Source organism: Nerophis ophidion, linkage group LG18 (genome assembly GCF_033978795.1).
Source record: "Nerophis ophidion isolate RoL-2023_Sa linkage group LG18, RoL_Noph_v1.0, whole genome shotgun sequence".
NCBI classification, from domain to species: Eukaryota; Metazoa; Chordata; class Actinopteri; order Syngnathiformes; family Syngnathidae; genus Nerophis; species Nerophis ophidion.
The window spans coordinates 13,611,720-13,632,976 of NC_084628.1; the positions used below are offsets into that span (position 1 = coordinate 13,611,720).

General features: G+C 37.9%; 1 protein-coding gene across 1 annotated transcript in view; it reads left to right on the forward strand.

Moving 5' to 3' along the window:
* The first annotated feature begins 3,235 nt into the window (after positions 1-3,235).
* The window catches only part of vaspb (vasodilator stimulated phosphoprotein b), a 57,704-nt gene continuing 39,682 nt past the window's right edge, over positions 3,236-21,257 (forward strand). The window contains exon 1 of the mRNA XM_061878779.1: positions 3,236-3,707. Within this exon, the coding sequence (XP_061734763.1) occupies positions 3,703-3,707 (5 nt within the window). The 5' untranslated portion in view covers positions 3,236-3,702. The remainder of the gene's footprint in view (positions 3,708-21,257) is intronic.

Genomic DNA, 21,257 nt, shown 5'->3' on the forward strand with positions numbered 1-21,257 from the left:
GTGAGGTTGTGCTCGACAATAATGAAACCAATTGAGGCAAGAGAAAGTTTTTAAGTCAAAATGCAAAAGTAAACACGTAAAATCTTAGGGTCATCCAAAGTGCAGCTTGAGGGCCAGTTGCAGGCCTGGAGATTTGTTTTAATTGCATTGTAGAAATTAAATCAAATACAATAATAATGATAATAACAACTTAAAAGCAAAAAATTAAATCAGAAGTAATGTAACAAGACTAATGTTGACATGTTGATGCTCTGAACACTGATAATAGTAGGCTTGGTCACCAATTTTTTCTCTTCTAGACTATGTAATGTCTGTTTGAGACTTTATTTTGTTTTACAAAATTAAACATGTAAAGATACCCTATCATACCCTCAGAATATGGTTTTAGTTTTTTAAATGGGGTTTAAACTGGATTAGTGCAACAAACCTTTGATATGCAGGGTATTTTTACATTTGTAATTTTGTAAAAAAAACAACCAAAAAACAGACAACCATCATCAGGAGATCTCAAAGGATTATAGAAGGGGTGTCAAACTCATTTTCATTGAGGGCCACATCGCAGTAATGGCCGCTTTTTAAAAGATTAATTTACATTATGCATGCGGGTAATAACCGATGATTAATCATGATGAATTAAAATGTACATGTATTTGATTATTAGATTTTTTTTAATGTATAACTTGCTTTAAAATTATAAATTAAGCTGACAAGCAATTGAACTTTTGTTTTTATTTCACATGTAGTGAAATACAGTATATAATAAAATATTTGGCATGATCAGATAATATAAAAGCTTAAAATATGCATTTTGTTTTTGTCAAAATTAAAAGAACGAATGCATTTAGTAAAAAAACTAAAGTAATTAAAAGTATTTTATTGAAACACATTTTTACCAGGCTTTCGCATGCCACATAGAATGATGTAGCGGGCCAGAACTGGCCCCCTGGCCATGAGTTTGACACCTGTGGGTTATAGGTTCCAAAAATATTTTTTAAAAAGGGGGAAATAAACACGCAGTTTGATGGAAAATGTTTATTAAAAAGGTTTAAAAGAAAATTCCAAAAGGCAAAACCAAGAGAGTTGTTAAATAGGAAGAACTTCCATCCTTCCATCCTACCGCTTATTCCCTTGGTGGTTGCGGGAGGGTGCTGGAGCCTATCTCAGCTACAATCGGGCGGAAGGCGGGCTACACCCCTGGACAAGTCGCCACGGTCTATCTGTGTTGCCAAGGGCCAACACAGATAGACAGACAACATTCCCACACTCGGGCCCATTTTTCACATTTAAATGTTTTAAAATAATTTACAAACTCTAAATGTAACCACATATTCGAATATCCTCCATTTTCAAAGCTTGCATAAGTAGAGCATTCTGGGAAATAGAGCAGTGGTTCTCAACTTTTTTTCAGTGATGTACCCCCTGTGAACTTTTTTTTTTATTTCAAGTACCCCCTAATCAGAGCAAAGCATTTTTGGTTGCAAAAAAGAGATAAAGAAGTGGAATACAGCACTATGTCATCAGTTTCTGATTTATTAAATTGTATAACAGTGCAAAATATTGCTCATTTGTAGTGGTCTTTCTTGAACTATTTGGGAAAAAAAGATATAAAAATAACTAAAAATTTGTTGAAAAATAAACAAGTGATTCAATTATAAATAAAGATTTCTACACATAGAAGTAATAATCAACTTAAAGTGCCCTCTTTGGGGATTGTAATAGAGATCCATCTGGATTCATCAACTTAATTCTAAACATTTTTCACAAAAAAACAAATCTTTAACATCAATATTTATGGCACATGTCCACAAAAAAAATCTAGCTGTCAACACCGAATATTGCATTGTTGCATTTATTTTCACAGTTTATGAAATTGCATTCATATTTTGTTGAAGTATCATTCAATAAATATTTTTATAAAGGGTTTTTGAATTTTTGCTAATTTTAGAATATTTTCAAAAAATCTCAAGTACCCCCGGGGTGTCCAAACTTTTTCCACAGAGGGCCGCACACGGAAAAATTTAAGCATGCGGGGGCCATTTTGATATTTTTCATTTTCAAACCATAACAAAATATATGGATTTTTTTTTTTTATCCTTAGGGCTCCTGGGGAGCATAGAGGGTCTCAGTCACCAAAATTTTAAAAATAAGTCAAATTGTTCTTATTATTTTTTATTTAATGCTTGCAGTAAATCTCTATATCAACTTGAGGTTGATATAAAATAAAACAAATAAGGTTTTATGCCTTTTCTGTCAAAAACAACTTTGTTTTTAATAGTAAAACTGAAATATGCAGTATTTAGATAGATAGATAATACTTTATTGGTTCCTCCAGGAGAGTTCCTTTATTTAACAATTAAAGCCCTCAAAGATCAATAATGCAGGACACCACTGATTTTAATTATTTAATATTTTTGAGTAATCACAGTGAAAAGTTAAATAAAATCCTACTAAATATATTTGAGATCCAAAAGGTTTCCCTCTCATAAAGTGATGCATTTTTATTAGTTTTTTTTTTTTTACTTTTAACACTTAAATTTCAAGATCAACTTCCGATATGTGTCGATTTTAAGTTTGAACTATTATTTTGTTTGTTTTATGCTCTTTTTATTTAAAACTTTGATGTTTTCATATGGCAACCACACAACATATGCAATATTTTTTCCACATAAAAGATTTTGAAGCGATAATTTTTAAGTAATAATTCATTATACATAGATTTTTTTGTCCTTTTTTTGAGCAATGGAAACATTTTTTAAATAAAGACAAAAGAAAAAAAAATGCCTGCATGGCAGCTTTGTGTCAACATTCCCACTTTTTTTCATTGGATTTCACCTCATTCCACTTTTTTTTAAATGTTTTTATTTTTATTTTTGCAATACTATCAATTTTGCAATTTTTGCAAAATGTGTGGCGGGCCGGTAAACGATTAGCTGCGGGCCGCAAATGGCCCCCGGGCCGCACTTAGGACACCCCTGGCGTTTGCCTTTTTGAGAACCACTAAAATAGTGTATATTTGCAAATGTCTCCATAAAAAGCCTGTTGTTATTATTTTTTCTTTTTTTTAACAAAATTAGAAATATAAAAACATCTTGTCATTTGCTGGGATGAAGTTGTTTTTGTGTGTGTGTGTTTAAAAAAAAAAAGGCTGTTTCAACTGGATCAACGCAACAATTGTGTTTATTTACTCATAAAAGGAATTGTCCGTTGTCCGAGGCGCTGTGAACACATCAAAGGACCTCATGGACCTCTTTGAAGCCGGAGGGGCTGGGTCACACTACCGCCACTAGTTCACGGACCTACCGAGCGTATAGGAGCTAAACAAGTCCAACCAACGGGGACTAGAAAGGTGTATTTTTATGTGTACTTATTTTTCTCACTTTTGGACAGTATCTTCGCTTCTTTCCGACGTAGTAGAAGCCAAGCCAGTGATTTGACTTGACAAGCCCGCTCCGCTACTGTATCCACTCCCCCCTCCTCCTCCTCCTCCTCCACAGCGCCACACAACCAGGAAATCGTCGAGGTGTGCTCGGTTCATCCCGCGAGTAGCTACCCCGTCTGCGGGTGTAGATGCGACTTCACCCCCGTTGAATATCTCCGCGTTTAAGGGGTTTGGGCTTGTTTGACTTTAATCAGCGGGGGCTTCCGCTTTCAAGTGAGCCCCAAAGTTGCCCGCCAGGAGCAGAGCTGCACTCCGGCCAAACAATGAGGTTAGTAACCGACTCCAATCCCTTCATGTTCATTGTGTTTCTTGTTTGGGGCCATTAGTTTGAACAAAGGCGCCGGGTTACCGTTCGCCATGTTTTTAAACAGCGCCTTTTGTCAACGGTAGAAAGAGCAGTCGACACCGACACCGACACCTCTTGCTTTCATAACCTGCTTTTTAAGCTCTTTTTTGTGACCGTTTGCGTGTGAATATCAGGAAGTGTGTAAGTAATCGTAATGACAGCCCGTTGCTACCTGTTCACTCTTTGCCAAGCTATTCCCAAATAGTTGAAGAGGTCAAATCAACATTCTGCTTTTTGTTTAATGTGCCCCATGCATCTATTTGACCTCTTTGTCGGCAGCAATAGTGTGGTGGAATCTCAACTCGGGGTCATTTATAGAGCAGGAGTCTTGTCTAAACCTGCAGGCTCAGCAAGTGGCTTAAAATGCACACTGGAAGTCTTTTATGTCAATGCCACACATTGGGGGGACAAGGCATCATTTTAATAGTACAGTATTCGTCTTGCAGCAGCAGAATTGCTCCGTGTCCTCAAATTCCACATCCTGTCACAGCCTGTGTGCACTTGGAAATTACATGCTTTGAAAACCACCACTCCTCACTTAAAGGCCTACTGAAATGAGATTTTCTTATTTAAACGGGGATAGCAGGTCCATTCTATGTGTCTTACTTGATCATTTCGCGATATTGCCATATTTTTGCTGAAAGCATTTAGTAGAGAACACCCACGATAAAGTTTGCAACCGGAGAAAAGCCCTGCCTCTACCGGAAGTCGCAGACGATGACGTCGCAAGTGTGGGGGCTCCTCACATTCTCACATTGTTTTTAATGGGAGCCTCCAACAAAAAAAGCTATTCGGACCGAGAAAACAACCAGTTCCCCATTAATTTGAGCGAGGATGAAAGATTCGTGGTTGAGGATATTGATAGCGACGGACTGGAAAAAAAAAAAAAAAAAACGCGATTGCATTGGGACAGATTCCAATGTTTTTAAACACATTTACTAGGATAATTCTGCGAAATCTCTTATCTTTCTATTGTGTTGCTAGTGTTTTAGTGAGTTTAATATTACCGCGGAAGGGTGTCTCCACGGGTGTGTTGACGCCAATGTCTCAGGGAAGTCGACGGCAGCTTCATGGACGGCCCAAGCTCAGCTTTTCTCCGGTAAGAAGCCGTCTTGACGCGCTGTGTCTCGGGGAAGTCGACGGCAGCTGTATGGACGGCACAAGCTCAGCTGATATCCGGTAAGAGCCGACTTTTTAACCACAAATTTTCTCACCGAAACTTGCTAGTTGACATGTAGTCCGGATCCATGTCCGCTGTGATCCATACTAAAGTTTCACCTCCGTGAATTTTAAACAAGGAATCACCGTGTGTTTGTGTGGTTAAAAGCTAAAGCTACCCAACTCCGTCTTTCTACTTTGACTTCTCCAATATTAATTGAACAAATTGCAAAAGATTCAGCAACACAGATCTACAAAATACTGGGTAATTATGCCATTAAAGCAGACGACTTTTCCCTTTGTGTGTACCCATCGCTCAAATTCATAACAGCCCGTGACGTCACACGTACACGTCTTTACGCGACGTTTTCAAGAAAAAAGTCCCGGTAAATTTAAAATTGGAATTTTGTAAATTAAAAAGGCTGTATTGCATGTGTTAAAGGCTTACTGAAACCCACTAATACCCACCACGCAGTGTGATAGTTTATACATCAATGATGAAATATTAACATTGCAACACATGCCAATACGTCCGGTATAGTTTACTAAATTGCAATTTTAAATTACCCGCTTAGTATCCTGTTGAAAACGTTGCGGAATGATGACGCGTATGATTACGCTTGACATCACGGATTGTAGCGGACATTTTCTTCCAGCACCGATCACGGCTATAAGTCATCTGCTTTAATTGCATAATTACACAGTATTCTGGATGTCTGTGTTGCTGAATCTTTTGCAATTTTTTCAATTAATAATGGAGACTACAAAGAAGAAAGCTGTTGGTGGAAAGCGGTGTATTGCGGCCGGCTGTAGCAACACAAACACAGCCGGTGTTTTTTTGTTTACATTCCTGAAGGTGAAGCTTTATTATGCAACAGAGCGGTCAAGCGAACATGGTTCTCTACCACATGTCAACCGGCAGGTTTCGGTGAGAAAATTGTGGTAATAAGTCAGCTCTTACCGTAGACATGAGCGGAGCTTGCGTCGTTCCTCGTGCACCTGTCAAAGAGGCAGCTGCGACTCTCTTGCCTCCTCCGACCGGCCGCCCCCGAACGTGGGATGCTTCCACCATCAAGGAGGGGGAAAAAAAGCTCAGCCCAGCCCGACCGACTGCCTTCGTTTCGCCTCGCCTCGTCGAGAAATGTGGATTCCCTCAGAGACACTGGCGGTCACCACACGCCTCTGACTTTCAGGTACGACTATATAATCTCAGTAAAACACCAGTAACACAATAAGCAGATAAGGGATTTTCCAGAATTATGCTAGTAAATGTGTCTAATAACATCTGAATCGCTCCCACTGCCCTGTCTTTTTTTTTTTTTTCTAGTCCTTTGCTCTCACTATCCTCATCCACGAATATTTCATCCTCGCTCAAATTAATGGGGAAATCGTCACTTTCTCGGTCGGAATCGCTCTCGCTGCTGGTGGCCATGATTGTAAACAATGTGAGGATGTGAGGAGCCCTACAACCCGTGACGTCACGCGCATATCGTCTGCTACTTCCGGTACAGGCAAGGCTTTTTTATTAGCGACCAAAAGTTGCGAACTTTATCGTCGATGTTCTCTACTAAATCCTTTCAGCAAAAATATGGCAATATCGCGAAATGATCAAGTATGACACATAGAATGGACCTGCTATCCCCGTTTAAATAAGAAAATCTCATTTCAGTCGGCCTTTAAGCACTGATTTCCTAGTTTATTTTTCTTTTGGTTGTAGAGCAGCGAGTCGTGAATGCTGCATAGCAAAAGTGACGACACTTTTGTTTGCAAGCATAACTGGATGCTTTTTTTTTTTTTCTTGATTGTGTGCTACCAGCTTGTGCAGGGTTGACAACCTGTGTGACTAGTTATTTATCTCTCAACATCTTCCCACTGCACATCTGTAGCAATGTATCTTGGCGCAGGGTTTGGTCTACCTTTTTTCTATTCGCTAATAGACATATTTATTTATTATAACTTTGATACCACAAAGGTACTATAAATATACTATAAAAGAAGGTAGATATGCATTAGGCACACACTGCTATTAACAGATGCGAATGTCTTTGTTTATACCTGTTTTTCGGTCTCTGTTGTGGATTGCACTGGTGTGTCATACACTCACGGGTACCACAGATCAATGTTTATCATGCAGAAATTCCATTAGACTTTCTGCATGGGTGGGGCATTGGCCCAAGACAGTAGACGTACAATTTTGGTGCAGCTCAGGAGACATCTTCTTAAATAATGCATAAACATTAAAAGTGTTTAGACAGTTTTGGTTTGATCCAGATTGAGATTGTATCGCTTTGGTCATTATTTTCAAAGTATTGCGGTGCTTTGGTTTTCGTTAGTACTTGGTCCAAAAGGCCAAATGAAAATAAAACGTATGAAAACTGAAACATTTCCTACCCGGTAAGAAATCAAGTAAATTCATTTGACCGTGCTAGGCACCTAACACGTTTTATGATGATTTAAGGAACTTGATTGTCATACCAGCACTCGTGAGATTGCACAAAATTTAAGGTACATTACAATTGTACTGGGAAGTCGGATTTTCTGAGTCTCCTGTCGGCGCGTTCAACTGGAACGCCCTCTCGACATAGGATTTGCAACTCGTAGAGTCCTCACCACCCCCACGTTGGCTTCAAAGATTGTTGCTTTGATTGTAAACAATAATAGAAGCGTCTAATATCCGTTACTAGGACTTCTGACTTTTATGTTGCACTAAATCAGCTGTACATTGTACAGTGTATTGTTGAATGTTCATATATGGTAATGTTTCTTTAGTTCATGTGATTTATGCGTTCTACATTGCAATAGCGTGTTTGTGGTTCCTCTTCATCCGCCTTGTTTGAAGGTTGTAGAAGAAATGCATATTTTCTCATCAGTTGTTTATATTCAGAAAAGGCAAGCGCAGGTATAGTTTTCGTGAATGTAGCCATCTTGATTTCCGACCTCGTAACTGGAACGCTCATAAGTCTGCTGTGCCACCCTTACCAGCGCCAACTTCTGAGGTTAATAGAACGCACCATTAGTACCCGAGGCCCCAAATTTTGCCCACGGGGTACAACAAGAAATATAGTATGTACATAATTTAAATACAATAGGATCTAGAGTAGGTTATAAATAGCTTCTTATATTTTGATTGATTGATACTTCTATTAGTAGATTGCACAGTTCAGTACATATTCCGTACAATTGACCACTAAATGGTAACACCCGAATAAGTTTTCCAACTTTTTTAAGTCGGAGTCCACGTATAGACATAATAGAATAAATACATAAAATATAATACATTTTGATCATGTATTTAAAATCAAATGTAAAAACAATGACAGCCAATTAAACCAAATAAAAGCCCAGTTAAGCTCAGTTGGTACAGGTGCAAGAATGAATAGGAAACAATATGAAATTCATCGTATACATGATGATGTACATAAACATTAATGAAATGGTTTGAAGAAACTTTACTAACATGCTTACCGTTTTTAAAGACTATTGTTGGCAAAGCGGAGAGGGAAAAGGGCTGTTCAACAAGTTCATGCTCAAATTCCATCATGTTTCGCCACGTCTTTATCAAAGCGTTGGGACTCTCAACTTTCTTTGGCTCCATGGCACATATAGAGTAAGACACTGAAGCTTGAGATTTTTTCTGTTTGGGACTCAAGTTCACAGGATAACAGCAGTTATGCGCTGTTTCGTTGTATGATAAACGACACAGTGTAAAAAAAAATGGTGAGTACTTTTTAAAGTGGCCGTGCAAAAACAGAGGTATGGAGGCCACACTAAAAAGAAAAAATGCCAAAAATAAATAAGAATGAAGTCATGTAATAATAATAACATATTTTTCTACTGTGTTGACTGAGTAAAAATGGCATGCATGATATTCCAAGACACAAGTGATAATTTCAACAAGGGAATGATAAAATTTACAGTTACTGAAACATAACAGCCTTTGTCGATACTTGCTATATAATAAATTAAAATAATTATTTGTTTAAAACACTTCTGATTGATGATGGATTGAAAAAAACTATCATCAATAAAAAAAAATCTGCCGTACATTCCTCATTTGCGAACATTTTCTGAAGTGAAACTTGACAAGAACCCCAACAGTCATCTTTACACAGCTTTACATTTATGATTATCAAGGTTTCCCTGTGGCAACAGGCGTGTTTGTGGGTGTGATCACATAACGTCTTTGAGTAATTTGCATTATTTGCTGTGATATTTTTTTCTTTAAAAAGGCTATAAAAATGAATTCATACCTCCTAAACAAATCTGTTATTTTTAATGAGTATTAACCTGGGGATAAGTTTTTTGGCAACACTAATGTGGCCCTAGTGTATGAATATGAGTGTGAATGTTGTCTGTTTATCTGTGTTGGCCCTGGGATGAGGTGGCGACTTGTCCAGGGTGTACTCTCCCTTCCATCCGAAATCAGCTGAGATATGGTCCAGCACCCCACGCGACCCCAAAAGGGACAAGCAGTAGAAAATGGATGAACGGATGGATTAACATAATTTTTTTTATGGTTTTACCATATTTTGAATTGTTACTGCTTATTGTACAATGTACTTTGTGGAGATTTTTTCAAGTGTCTTGAGACTTATATTTAGCTTTTTTTTTTTGAAAGCATCTAGCAACACATCTAGCATCTTTTTCTGGTGTCATTATAAAATGAACTTGTATTTAGAGACTACTTCTGTCCCTGGATGTCCCTGCAAAAGCTGTGCGAGCATGACGTCAAACTTGCTTGTCAAATAATAGGCTTTATATATCAATTAATACAGTAACGATCAGCTGGTGTTAATGTTTTATGTTTGTGTGGTTTGAATTTGATGTCAGTTTTTGTCATGTCTGCAAATACACCGCCTGTGCCTGAAAGGTGATAGGCGGAGAATGAGGAAGTGTTTTTGTGTGTCTGGGGAAGTGCAGACTCACAGACACCAAAGTGCTTGCACGGGAAGTAAAACCTTTTGGAAATGTACAGTTTGATATCATAATATTGGTAACAAGTTAAAAATAGCGGACTTTGTGTATGATTTCTTCCAGGGTTTACAATGCTTTATATTACTTTAATTTGATCTCAAGATTAAAAAAAACATTTTTTCAAGGTGTGGTGGTATGACACATTCAATTACATTAAGGGGAAACCCTGATTAAAATGTACGTTTTATTTTTGTACATATTTACAGTTTCTCCTTTTTTGCATTTTTATTCTCAGTATCCAATGACTTTATTATTTTTTTTAAACATTAGTTTATTGAAATTATGACTTTAAACCTCTTTGACATTATTTCTTACTATATTTTCTGTGTGACCCATGCATAAAATAGAAGCTTTCTTGTTGTTTATGCCAAAGTATGACCTGTGAGTAAGTCCTTTGATAAGGTTTTATTGACTTCAGTGCATAGTCGTTTACCTGTCTCATGACTGACAAAAATATACCATCTGCGCCGTTTACCTGCTATTCTTGATAAAGACTGGATGTGCATAGAAATCATCAGTTTATGTGTGGTTTGTTGTAGAAAGGGGTTAAAATCAAGTCATTCCTTCAAGGCCTCTGCCATCAACAAGGCAGCGTCAGCCAAAAAAACTCGCCTTGGCCTTGATATGTTGTCACTTTTCTCTCTCAAGAGATAGACTTTGCGTGTGGAAGTGTCTAAATACTCTTCGAAGACAACCACAACATTGTCATATCACCCTTATAATCAATAACCGAATATCACTGAATATTAAAGTTAAAGGTGCGCTGATCCCCTTGTTGTTTTGTAATTCCGATCCTGATACCTGAATTTGAATATTTGCGGATACTAATACTACTGATACCAGGGCTCTGTTTATGTTGATATCGATTTTATGAATATTATTGATTTAATTGTTTAATTTCATTTCTGTAGGCAATAATGATATATATGAATGTATTTATGTATGTAAGTCCCAAAATAGCACAGACATAGCTCATGGTAATTCACAATTTCCGATTTGTGAATTAAGCTTGCATCAGAACTATATCGGATAGCCCCCGTTCCTATTACAAGTAAAATCTCCATAAATAAATGTCTAATATTTTGACATTACTAATTATCGTGCAAGTAGAAAGAAAAGTTAATTGTTATATAATTTAAAATAACACCATTACCTTATCACATTTTTGAAGACCTCTATTTCTGGTTCAGCATCTTTCCTCTTTTCGATTAACTACTGACATGTTGTGTTGTCTTCAAAGAAATAAAAAAAAACACTTAATGCAGGGGTTGTCCAAACATTTTCCACAAAGAGCCACACAATGAAAATCAATGGATGCGGGGGGCCATTTTAAATTTTTATTTTTAGAAACAATACAATGTATAGTTTTTTTAAAGGAAAAATAACTGGCCTCCATGCTTGCTCTATTAGCGCAAACAATTTAACACGTTTGCTCTTTTACTCCACAATTTTTTTGTGACAGTATTTTTAGAATGTGCCGCCCCCAACTTAATGTCTCAAGAGATTTACATACATCTTGCATGATGTCACAAATGATGGTTTGAACTTCCAACATTTAATATATTTTTCTGGTAAGTATTGGTAAAACTACAAATTGTGCTCTTTTGTTTCCACTGTAGCAGTAAAAGTATTCAGAAATGTCTACACCATGATCATGGTGCGCCATAAATCTAGTTCTCATGACTGTAAATAAGAGATAAGAGAAGGGTTTGTCAGTTAGCACGCAACACTCTTAGACACAGTCCATACCTGGTTTTGAAGATATATAATATGGTTGACTATTGTATCTTATCTTAGGTGATGGAATATTTTAATCCACTTTATGAGTTTGTCTGATAAAGCTTTTTGATTGGGTTTGCCTGACCTCATCTGTAGGTTTGCCTGGTTTGCATTGTGCTGAGCTATTAGTTCCATGTAAATCTGTACAGCAGTCTGGCATAGTGGACTTAAGACCCTGTGACTTATTGCCAAAGCACAGCTGCCTATCGTTTTTATGTGGAAGTTTGGTCTGCTTTGCCTGTCCCCTCTTCCTTGGTAGAAAACAAGGGAAAGATAAATATCATCTCAGATTGTACTGTACCTGCAATGTTCTCACTATGATCCTGCAGTTGGTTGGTTAGTATTCAGTTTTTCACTTATGTAATAATCGTTGGTCCTTTTGGCTTTTCCTGCGACCAGCCTTGTCTTGTTGATAGTACCTTTCTGAATGCGAGGACTGGAATGCGGCTCCATGTTCTTTGTCATTCTTCCCTGTGGAATGTCAATGTTGACCCACAACTATAGCTGGCAGGTCAAACGTGCAACCATTTCTCTTAAAATGAGCTAATGTCTTTGCAGCAGAATGTTTTGAACTTTCAGCTGCCTTTTGCTGAACAATTCCGGCCATTTCCACGCATTCATTGTTATCTCTGCATGCTATAAATATAAAGTCACAGACAGAGGTTATGACTGGCGTGGTAATTAGCCCACAATGGCCAAATTAGGCTATATCTACACTAAACTGGATAATCCCTTAAAGGGGAACATTATCACCAGACCTATGTAAGCGTCAATATATATCTTGATGTTGCAGAAAAAAAGACCATATTTTTTTTTAAACGATTTCCGAACTCTAAAAGGGTGAATTTGGCGATTTAAACGCCTTTCAATTGATAGCCTGTTGAGCGATGACCTTTTCACCTGTGACTTCACAACATGAAGCAATCCGCCATTTTCTCAATCTTATTACACGCACCAAGTCACGCACCATTTGCCCCTTTTGGGGTTGCACGGTTTCCTAGAGCCCATCTAAGCTGCATTCAGGCGGAAGGCGGTGTACACCCTGGACAAGTCGCCACCGAGTGTGAATGTTGTCTATCTGTGTTGGCCATGTGATGTAAGTACACTAGATGACAGTAAATTATTGGACAAACGGAGTCAAAATAATGTATGTAATTCAAATGATCCATTTCCATTTATTGCAAAAGCTACGAAAAGGGGATCGATTTTGTTGCCACTTAATTGTAAAAAAAAAAAACAATTCCCTTCTTCGAAACCTGTGGATTTTTGTCTAGCTCTCCACAGAGTACAGCGATACTTTGTGAAGCAAAGGAGCAGAAGTCCTTCTTGAACTGCAATCGGCACAAAACCCCCAAAACGTGATTCAGGAATTGCATGAATAATAGTTTTTTAAATCAATATTAAGACATTAAAATCTATATTATATTGTCCCCCAAAAAAAATCATGACATATTGCCATGTACGTATTTTAAAAGCTCATCTCAGTGTTTCCGACAGGACTGCAATCTATTTGTGGTAGTGGATACGGGATGGTGTTTGCACAATATGCCACGACGCACGTGATAGTAATGGACACTGTTTGATACAGGAATAACCTTCTGAGACAGACAAAAGTTAAACACACAAAAAGCTAAATAAATATGTTAGAAATACAAGTGAACTTTTTTCTGTATATTCTTTGTATTTTTTTAATGTCACAAACAAGACATAGCTGCCTGTGAGAGAAAATATAGCTACTTTGTTTGACATCAATTATCTGTTTTCTTTTTGTTCCCTGGCAGACCAGGTGTATAAGAGATATGTTACGAAGTGTAGCAGAACAGAGTTGTTACAAGTTACATTCACAAACAGCCCCATTTATATTGTGTTTGAGTAAGAATGAACCGCTAGCGTAAAATCTGCAGGGTTTCCACTCGATTGCCTAAATAACTGTGGCTGTGGAGGTGTGGTTAGGGGGTAGGGTGGGGATGTGGTCACATGACATCATCGTATAATTTGCATAATTTAAATATACAATTTTCTTCAAAAAGGCTAAAAATGTATACATGCGTTTAAAAACATATTTTTTTATTTTTAATTAGTATTAACATATATTTTTTAATATTGTATCGTTTGGTTTATTTTACATGTTTGCTGTTTATTGTACAAAGTACTCAATTGAATTTTTTTTTAAGTGTCTTGTGCTTTTTTTTCTATGTTAAAAATGACTGACAACAAATCTAGCATCTATTCCTGGTGTTATTATAGACTGCACTCATGTTTAATTACTTTTCTTCTGTCCGTTGATGTCCTCTGTGAAAAGCACGCTGCAGCGAGCAAGAGGCCAAACTTGCTTTACGCTGCTGTTTCAGTTGGACTTTCTCTCCTTAAAAGCCACGATAGTCCTCATGATATTTGCACATTTTGTAAATTGCTGTCCGCAGGTATTTCTGGGACACATTCAAGTTACAGCCACATTGCAGACATGCGGATTCTGTTCCAGACAATCGCGTGCGTATTACTTTATCACAACAGCCGGTTTCGGCAGCTCTGGTTTTTAATTTGGTTTCACGTTAAAAAAAATGTATTTTCAAGCTGTGTCGTGGCGGTGTGCCGCGTTAAGTTACAGGGAAACCCTGGGTGTTCCTGGGAAACATTGCAACTTTCTGCTAGTTTTGTCCATAATTGTCAACTAGATGGTACATTTTATGTACTGCTGCTTGGTGTTGTTGAAAGTTGCCATAAACTACTTGGCAACAAAGCCAAATCCCTAAACCCTTCAACACAAAACACTACGCACATGCTTTGTTTAAAATAGCTATAAAAGAAGACTAAAAGGCAACAGTAGTCGCGTGCCATTACTCAGTATTTTGGAAATTCAGCTTGCAATGCTTAAATATGTTTTGCGTGACCTTTATAGTTCTGTTAAAAATGTTTTGTGTGCCAGTGCAATGACAAACTGCACAAAAAAGTTAATTGCCTTTTTTTATGACTAGAAGTGGGATTTTTCGATGGGAAAAAAATGTCCGTCGTCAAATCAAAATGTTATTGTCAGACATTTATGTAATTAAATGATCTAATGCAGTCATGATGACTGTCAACAAAAAGCAGTTAATAATTCTGCAGATTTTTTTTATTCTCCCTTATGTCCCTCCCTGTTATTCAGCAAAGTGTATATTTATTCTGACTCATATCAACCCTGCGTTCAGCGACAGAGGATAGTAGATCAATGGTCTTCATGTGTCTGCGTTAATGTCAGCGAGGTGATACCAGCCTACACTCATGACTCATCGGCTGGGTTTTGAAAAAAAAATGTCTACAAGCCATGTTATGTCTGAAGTTGGCAGCTTTATAAAGCTTAGGTTTTACATCTCAGTGAGTTCTCTGTGCTCTGTTTAAAAGCCAGAAGCAATAGCAGACTGTTCCCCCGCCTGCGTTTGTATTAACGTTCTTAACCTGGTATTTTTATTGATCAATGTTAAAAGCAGCAAAATAGCCTCCTGCCTACTTTGTGTCTTAGGTTTTTTTTCTTGCATTGCAGGCAACTCTTTTTTTCAGTGTTTTCATAACCTTGACACTAACCATCTCCCCTGATTTCCCAAAAAGCCGGAAGCTGTTATTTAGGAAATTTAGCAACATTATTGTGAATGTCCATTTAAACCTTAACCCGCTGTTGCTGCAATAGCGGTGTGTTCATGCCATAGTGTTGTGTAACATCCATAACAGTAGGTTCTGGTGTGCTAATTCTTTCTTGTCTCTACTTGTTCTAACCTCATTTGCTCAGTCAGGTTTTTCTTTTGAAATCTGATCTTCAGCTTGCCCAGCAAAAGTTTAAAAATGTAACAGAAATATCAGTCGGTGTAGCAAACGCCACAAAATCCCACATTTCCTCCAGAATGGTGTGGCAAAATTCCCCCAGTTAAAGAACTGGAAATTTCAGTATTGCTCAAAATAGCCACACTGTACAGCATTAAGCAATACGGTAATACGATAATTGTGGGAATTTTTGACTACGGTGGATTAAAAGTAATGGCATTATGCCATGCATGCATTGAGAGGAGGTACATGTTATTCTTCAAACTAGGGCGCATAAGTGTGTCTAATGTAGTAACACACAGCTTTGTGAGTCTCGTCATTGTCGATCTGTGAATTTGTCTCCCCCCTCTTTCCTGAAACCGTGTACCCCACTTGGTCCTCCCACCTCTTATGCTCATAAATAGGCCATTATACTGACCTGCCACTTGGATTAGAAGCTTTGCCACGACATACAAAACCTTCTATTGTCCTGCTTTTCTTGGTGGTGGTTGCTATTTTTTTTCTTTAGTGGTGGCTTTTGGCTATTATATTTGCTATGTGATATTGTTTTAACTTTTAGGGATGGCTGACCCATCATGTCTCACACATAATATAACCAACTTCCTCAAAAAAAGTATTTTTTCACACGTAAATTAAACTTGTCCTGTCCCTTATGGGTTGTGCTCAAAATGCTCATGTAATTGCATGCTTTTTTAGTCTCCTAAAGTTGTGTAGCCAATTTTGTGATTAGTTGACTAAAAATAAATTTCAAATCAATCTGATTGTCATCAAACATTGGAGTTTTGACAGAAATATAGTAGCGCAGATAGGGATGTAATTATAAACACTGGTAAAACTCACAATAGTTGGTCTTACTGCTTTAAATTTAAATTATCAAAAAAACTGTGATTGACAGCTGCACTTAAATAAATTTAGACGGACTAATGCTGACTTGCTAGCTTAAATGCTAACATGACTAAAAGAGACAACGCCTTTCCCTATTAACCTTCCTCTTGTGTTAGCTTTCTGTTACCATCTCTTATGTTAACGGGTCGGTTTTGACCCATGTCTTAAATCAGCTGTAAAATACACTAAAAACAATTATCTATCATCCAATTTGTTTCTCATCTCTTGGTTACCTCGTTAGGTTTCCTTATCCATGAAAATATTGGTTTTAATATTTTTGGTGTGGGCCATTGGGCCTTTTTTTTGTCAGTATACCCCTCGATTTCAATTGAAAAAAAAATGGTAAAACGAACCTCAAGAGAATCGTATAAATTAAAAAAAGGTTGTTGTGTTACCTGACCCTTACTGAGGGGTATTAGAACACATCTCTTAAATAAATTAGTTTTATTTATTTTTTCATTTTAATAATTTTAACATAGTAACAACTCAATACTGAATTGACCTCAAATGTCTGGACATTTTAGTTTTTAAATGCATAAAAGAACCACATAAATTTTGTTTGTTTTTGTACTGGATAACAAGGTAAAATGAGAATCCACTAAAGCTCACATGATTGGGAGAGGAGCTGGCCGTCAGTGTGTTCAGTTTTGGCTCTACTTAGTGCTTTATAGTCTTATTTTTATAACTGGGTCGAAACCGACCCTAACAACACCAAGGTCATAATTTCAACCAGAGCATTTTATAATTTAGTGAAACAAAAAAAAACAAGTTTTATTTTGTTGAAATAGAGGTTCCTGACTAAGTCAAAAAGCCTTGATGCATAAAAATAAATTTGTGGTACTTTTATGCATTTAAAAACTAAAACGGGTCGGTGCCGACCCTAACACAAGACGAAGGTTAAAGAACGGCATACCCTAATCTAAATTTATATATAAACACATTAGGGCTGGGGCGATATATTGATATGCTCGATATATCCCGGGTTTGTCTCTGTGCGATATAGAAAATGACTATCGTAATATTCGAGTAGACGTTCTCACGCAGTTGTTTTTAGCTGCGGTCATTACACTACAGGCTCTCCTCGCTCTTTCCTGTGTCTCCTTCTCACTGACAAGCAGGCGCACATTCTTACATACGTCACATACTATCACGTCATACGTCACATACGTATACGCCCTCGCTCAGCAGAGAGGTAGCGGCGGGGCTAACGTTAGCTGTGATGCTAGCGGGTTGTTGCGAGAGAAAGAAAGTGCCAATCTCGTAACAAATGAAGGAAGAATTAATTCCCAAGAAAAACAGCACGGGGTCCATCGTCTAGTGGTGGTTCGGCTTCAAGCGGGAATATGTCGAATAGACAACTTTAATTTGTCATGTGTGGGGCATAAGCGTTGCTAAAAAAAAGTAGCATTACTGCTAATATGTAGCATCATTTGAAAAGTCACCTGCTAATAACTTTAATAAATACAGTTTTGGTAAATTGACTTAGCTGTGATTTCCTTCTCTGCATGAAAGTTTAAAAGTAGCATACAGTGGGGCAAAAAAGCCACCGATTGTGCAAGTTCTCCCACTTAAAACAATGACAGAGGTCTGTAATTTTCATCATAGGTACACTTCAACTGTGAGAGACAGATTGTGAAAAAAAAATCCAGGAATTCACATTGTAGGAATTTTAAAAAATGTATTTGTAAATATTGGTGGAAAATAAGTATTTGGTCAGTTCGAACAAGGAAGATATCTGGCTCTCACAGACCTGTAACTTCTTATTTAAGAAGCTCTTCTGTCCTCCACGTGTTACATGTATTAATGGCACTTGTTTGAACTCGTTATCTGTATAAAAGACACCTGTCCACAGCCTCAAACAGTCAAGACTCCAAACTCCACCATGGCTAAGACCAAAGAGCTGTCGAAGGGCACCAGGAAAATAATTGTAGACCTGCACCAGACTGGGAAGAGTGAATCTACAATAGGCAAGCAGCTTGGTGTGAAAAAATCAACTGTGGGAGCAAGTATCAGAAAATGGAAGACATACAAGACCACTGATAATCTCCCTAGATCTGGGGCTCCATGCAAGATCTCATCCCGTGGGGTCAAAATGATCATGAGAACGGTGAGCAAAAATCCCAGATCCACACGGGGGGACCTGGTGAATGACCTGCAGAGAGCTGGGACCAAAGTAACAAAGGTTACCATCAGTAACACACTACGCCGACAGGGAATCATATCCTACAGTGCCAGACGTGTCCCCCTGCTTAAGCCAGTGCATGTCCAGGCCCGTCTAAAGTTTGCCAGAGAGCACATGGATGATACAGCAGAGGATTGGGAGAATGTCATGTGGTCAGATGAAACCAAAATAGAACTTTTAGGTATAAAAGCAACTCATCGTGTTTCGAGGAAGAAGAATAATACTGAGTTGCATCCCAAGGACACCATACCTACTGTGAAGCATGGGGGTGGAAACATCATGCTTTGGGGCTGTTTTTCTGCTAAGGGGACAGGACGATTGATCCGTGTTAAGGAAAGAATGAATGGGGCCATGTATCGTGAGATTTTGAGCCAAAACCTCCTTCCATCAGTGAGAGCTTTGAATGGTTGACCAAATACTTATTTTCCACCATAATTTACAAATAAATTATTTAAAAATCCTACAATGTGAATTCCTGGATTTTTTTTTTCACATTCTCTCTCTCACAGTTGAAGTGTACCTATAATGATAACCTCTGTCATCATTTTAAGTGGGAGAACTTGCACAATCGGTCTGACTAAATACTTTTTTGCCCCGCTGTATATTAGTGCAGTATGTACAAAAATGTTTTAATGTGGACACATAGAATCACCATACTGTTGTGATTATATGCATTCAGTGTTCATTCAAGGCTAAGGCAAAATACAGAGAAATATATCGTATATCGCGATATGGCCTAAAAATATCGCGGTATTAAAAAAAGGCAATATCGCCCAGCCCTAAAACACATTGCTGTCTGAGCCACTAAGCTATTCAACTGTGCACATTGAGCCTACTAGCTGTGCTCTCTTACTACATAGTAGGGTTGTCCCGATACTAATATTTTTGGGACCAATACCCGTATCAAAATTTATTGAGATACTTTTCTAAATAAAGGAGACCACAAAAAGTTGTATTGACTTTATTTCAACAAATTATCTTATCATACATTAAAAGTGAAAACTACACTTTTAGTAGTAAGCAAACAAATGGGTTACAAAGGCTCCTAATTTAGTTGCTGACAAAGACAGTAACAGAGTGGGTCATTTGTCATTGTATTATTTTGTAAAAAATATGATGGACAAGCGCGGCCTTATATCCATCCATCTATCCATTTCTACCGCTTGTCCCGTTCGGGGTCACGGGGGGTGCTGGAGCCTATTTCAGCTGCATTCTGGCGGAAGGTGGTGTACACCCTGGACAAGTCGCCACCTCATCGCAGGGCAAACACAGACATTCACACTCACATTCACACACTAGGGCCAATTTTAGTGTTACCAATCGACCTATCCCCAGGTGCATGTCTTTGGAGGTGGGAGGAACCCGGAGTACCCTGAGGGAACCCACACAGTCACGGGGGGATCATGCAAACTCCACACAGAAAGATCCCCAGCCTGGGATTGAACTCAGGACCTTTGTATTTTGAAGCACATGCACTAACCTCTGTACCACTGTACTGCCTTATAATTCTGTTAAATATGTTTTGCAAGACACTGCAATGACAACCCACACAAAGCAAATTACTGCCTGTTTTTACTAATAGAAGTGTGATTTTGCCATGGGAAAAAGATGTCCGTCGTTAAATCAAAATGTAGTTGTGCAAGTTATTGCCGGACATTTATGCAATTAAATGAGAAAATGCAGTCGTGACGACTGTCAACAAAAAGCAATTAATAATTCCGCAGATTTTTTTTTATCCTTCTCTCTGTCCCTCCCTGTTAGTCAGCAAAGTGTATATTTATTCTGACTCATGTCAACCCTGCGTTCAGCGACACAGAAAGTAGATCAATGGTCTTCATGTGTCTGCGTTAATGTCAGCGAGGTGATACCAGCCTACACGCATAATAGAAAACTTCACTTTTAGTAGTAAGCAAGCACATGGGTTACAAAGGCTCCTAATTTGGTTGCTGATATTCAGTTACATATTGTGTCATTTGTCATTGTATTATTTTGTCAAAAATATGAGGGACAATCGATACAAAATGGATGGATTATTATTCTATTTGTTCATTTACAGTATATATCTGTTTTTTATGTTTTAACATGTTTCCTCTACACTTCAGTTAAAACGTATGAAGCACTGTTTCATACTTTTTTAAATTTGGGTATCGAGCCGATACCAAGTTGTTACAGGGTCAAACATTGGTCATAATTACAGTCTTAATTTGTCTAGGGACATATTTCCTGCGTTTATAAACATAATAAAAAAGGAAAAAAGATTTTGTGACTATAAATAAATCTCAATATAATCATTGTAGCATCGACCAGATACGGTTTTTGTACTTGATATCGTTACAATCGATATCTGTCTCGCCCCAACATTTTGTTTAAATCTGGGAGCGCAAGCTTGCTGTTAGCGGTAAATGTGAGCTGCAGGTGTGTAAAGCATGTTTAGCCATTCCTCGTCCTGCAGGGATGATATTTGCGAGAACTGTTATTGGTCGCAATGAAGGCGAGGATTAGTGATTTAGAAGTAGCTATAACAAGACGGAGGGATGTATCCGCGAGCTAGCTATTAGTTTGCTATGTGTTTTAAAACACAAGTGCTGAGCAGCGCTGCAGAGTTTATAGCTCCACCTTTATTGTGAGGTTTTAAGCCAAAATACGTCCAATCACAATTACACTGTTTCTGCTTGCAAGTGCTGTGTGTGCCTGTTTTG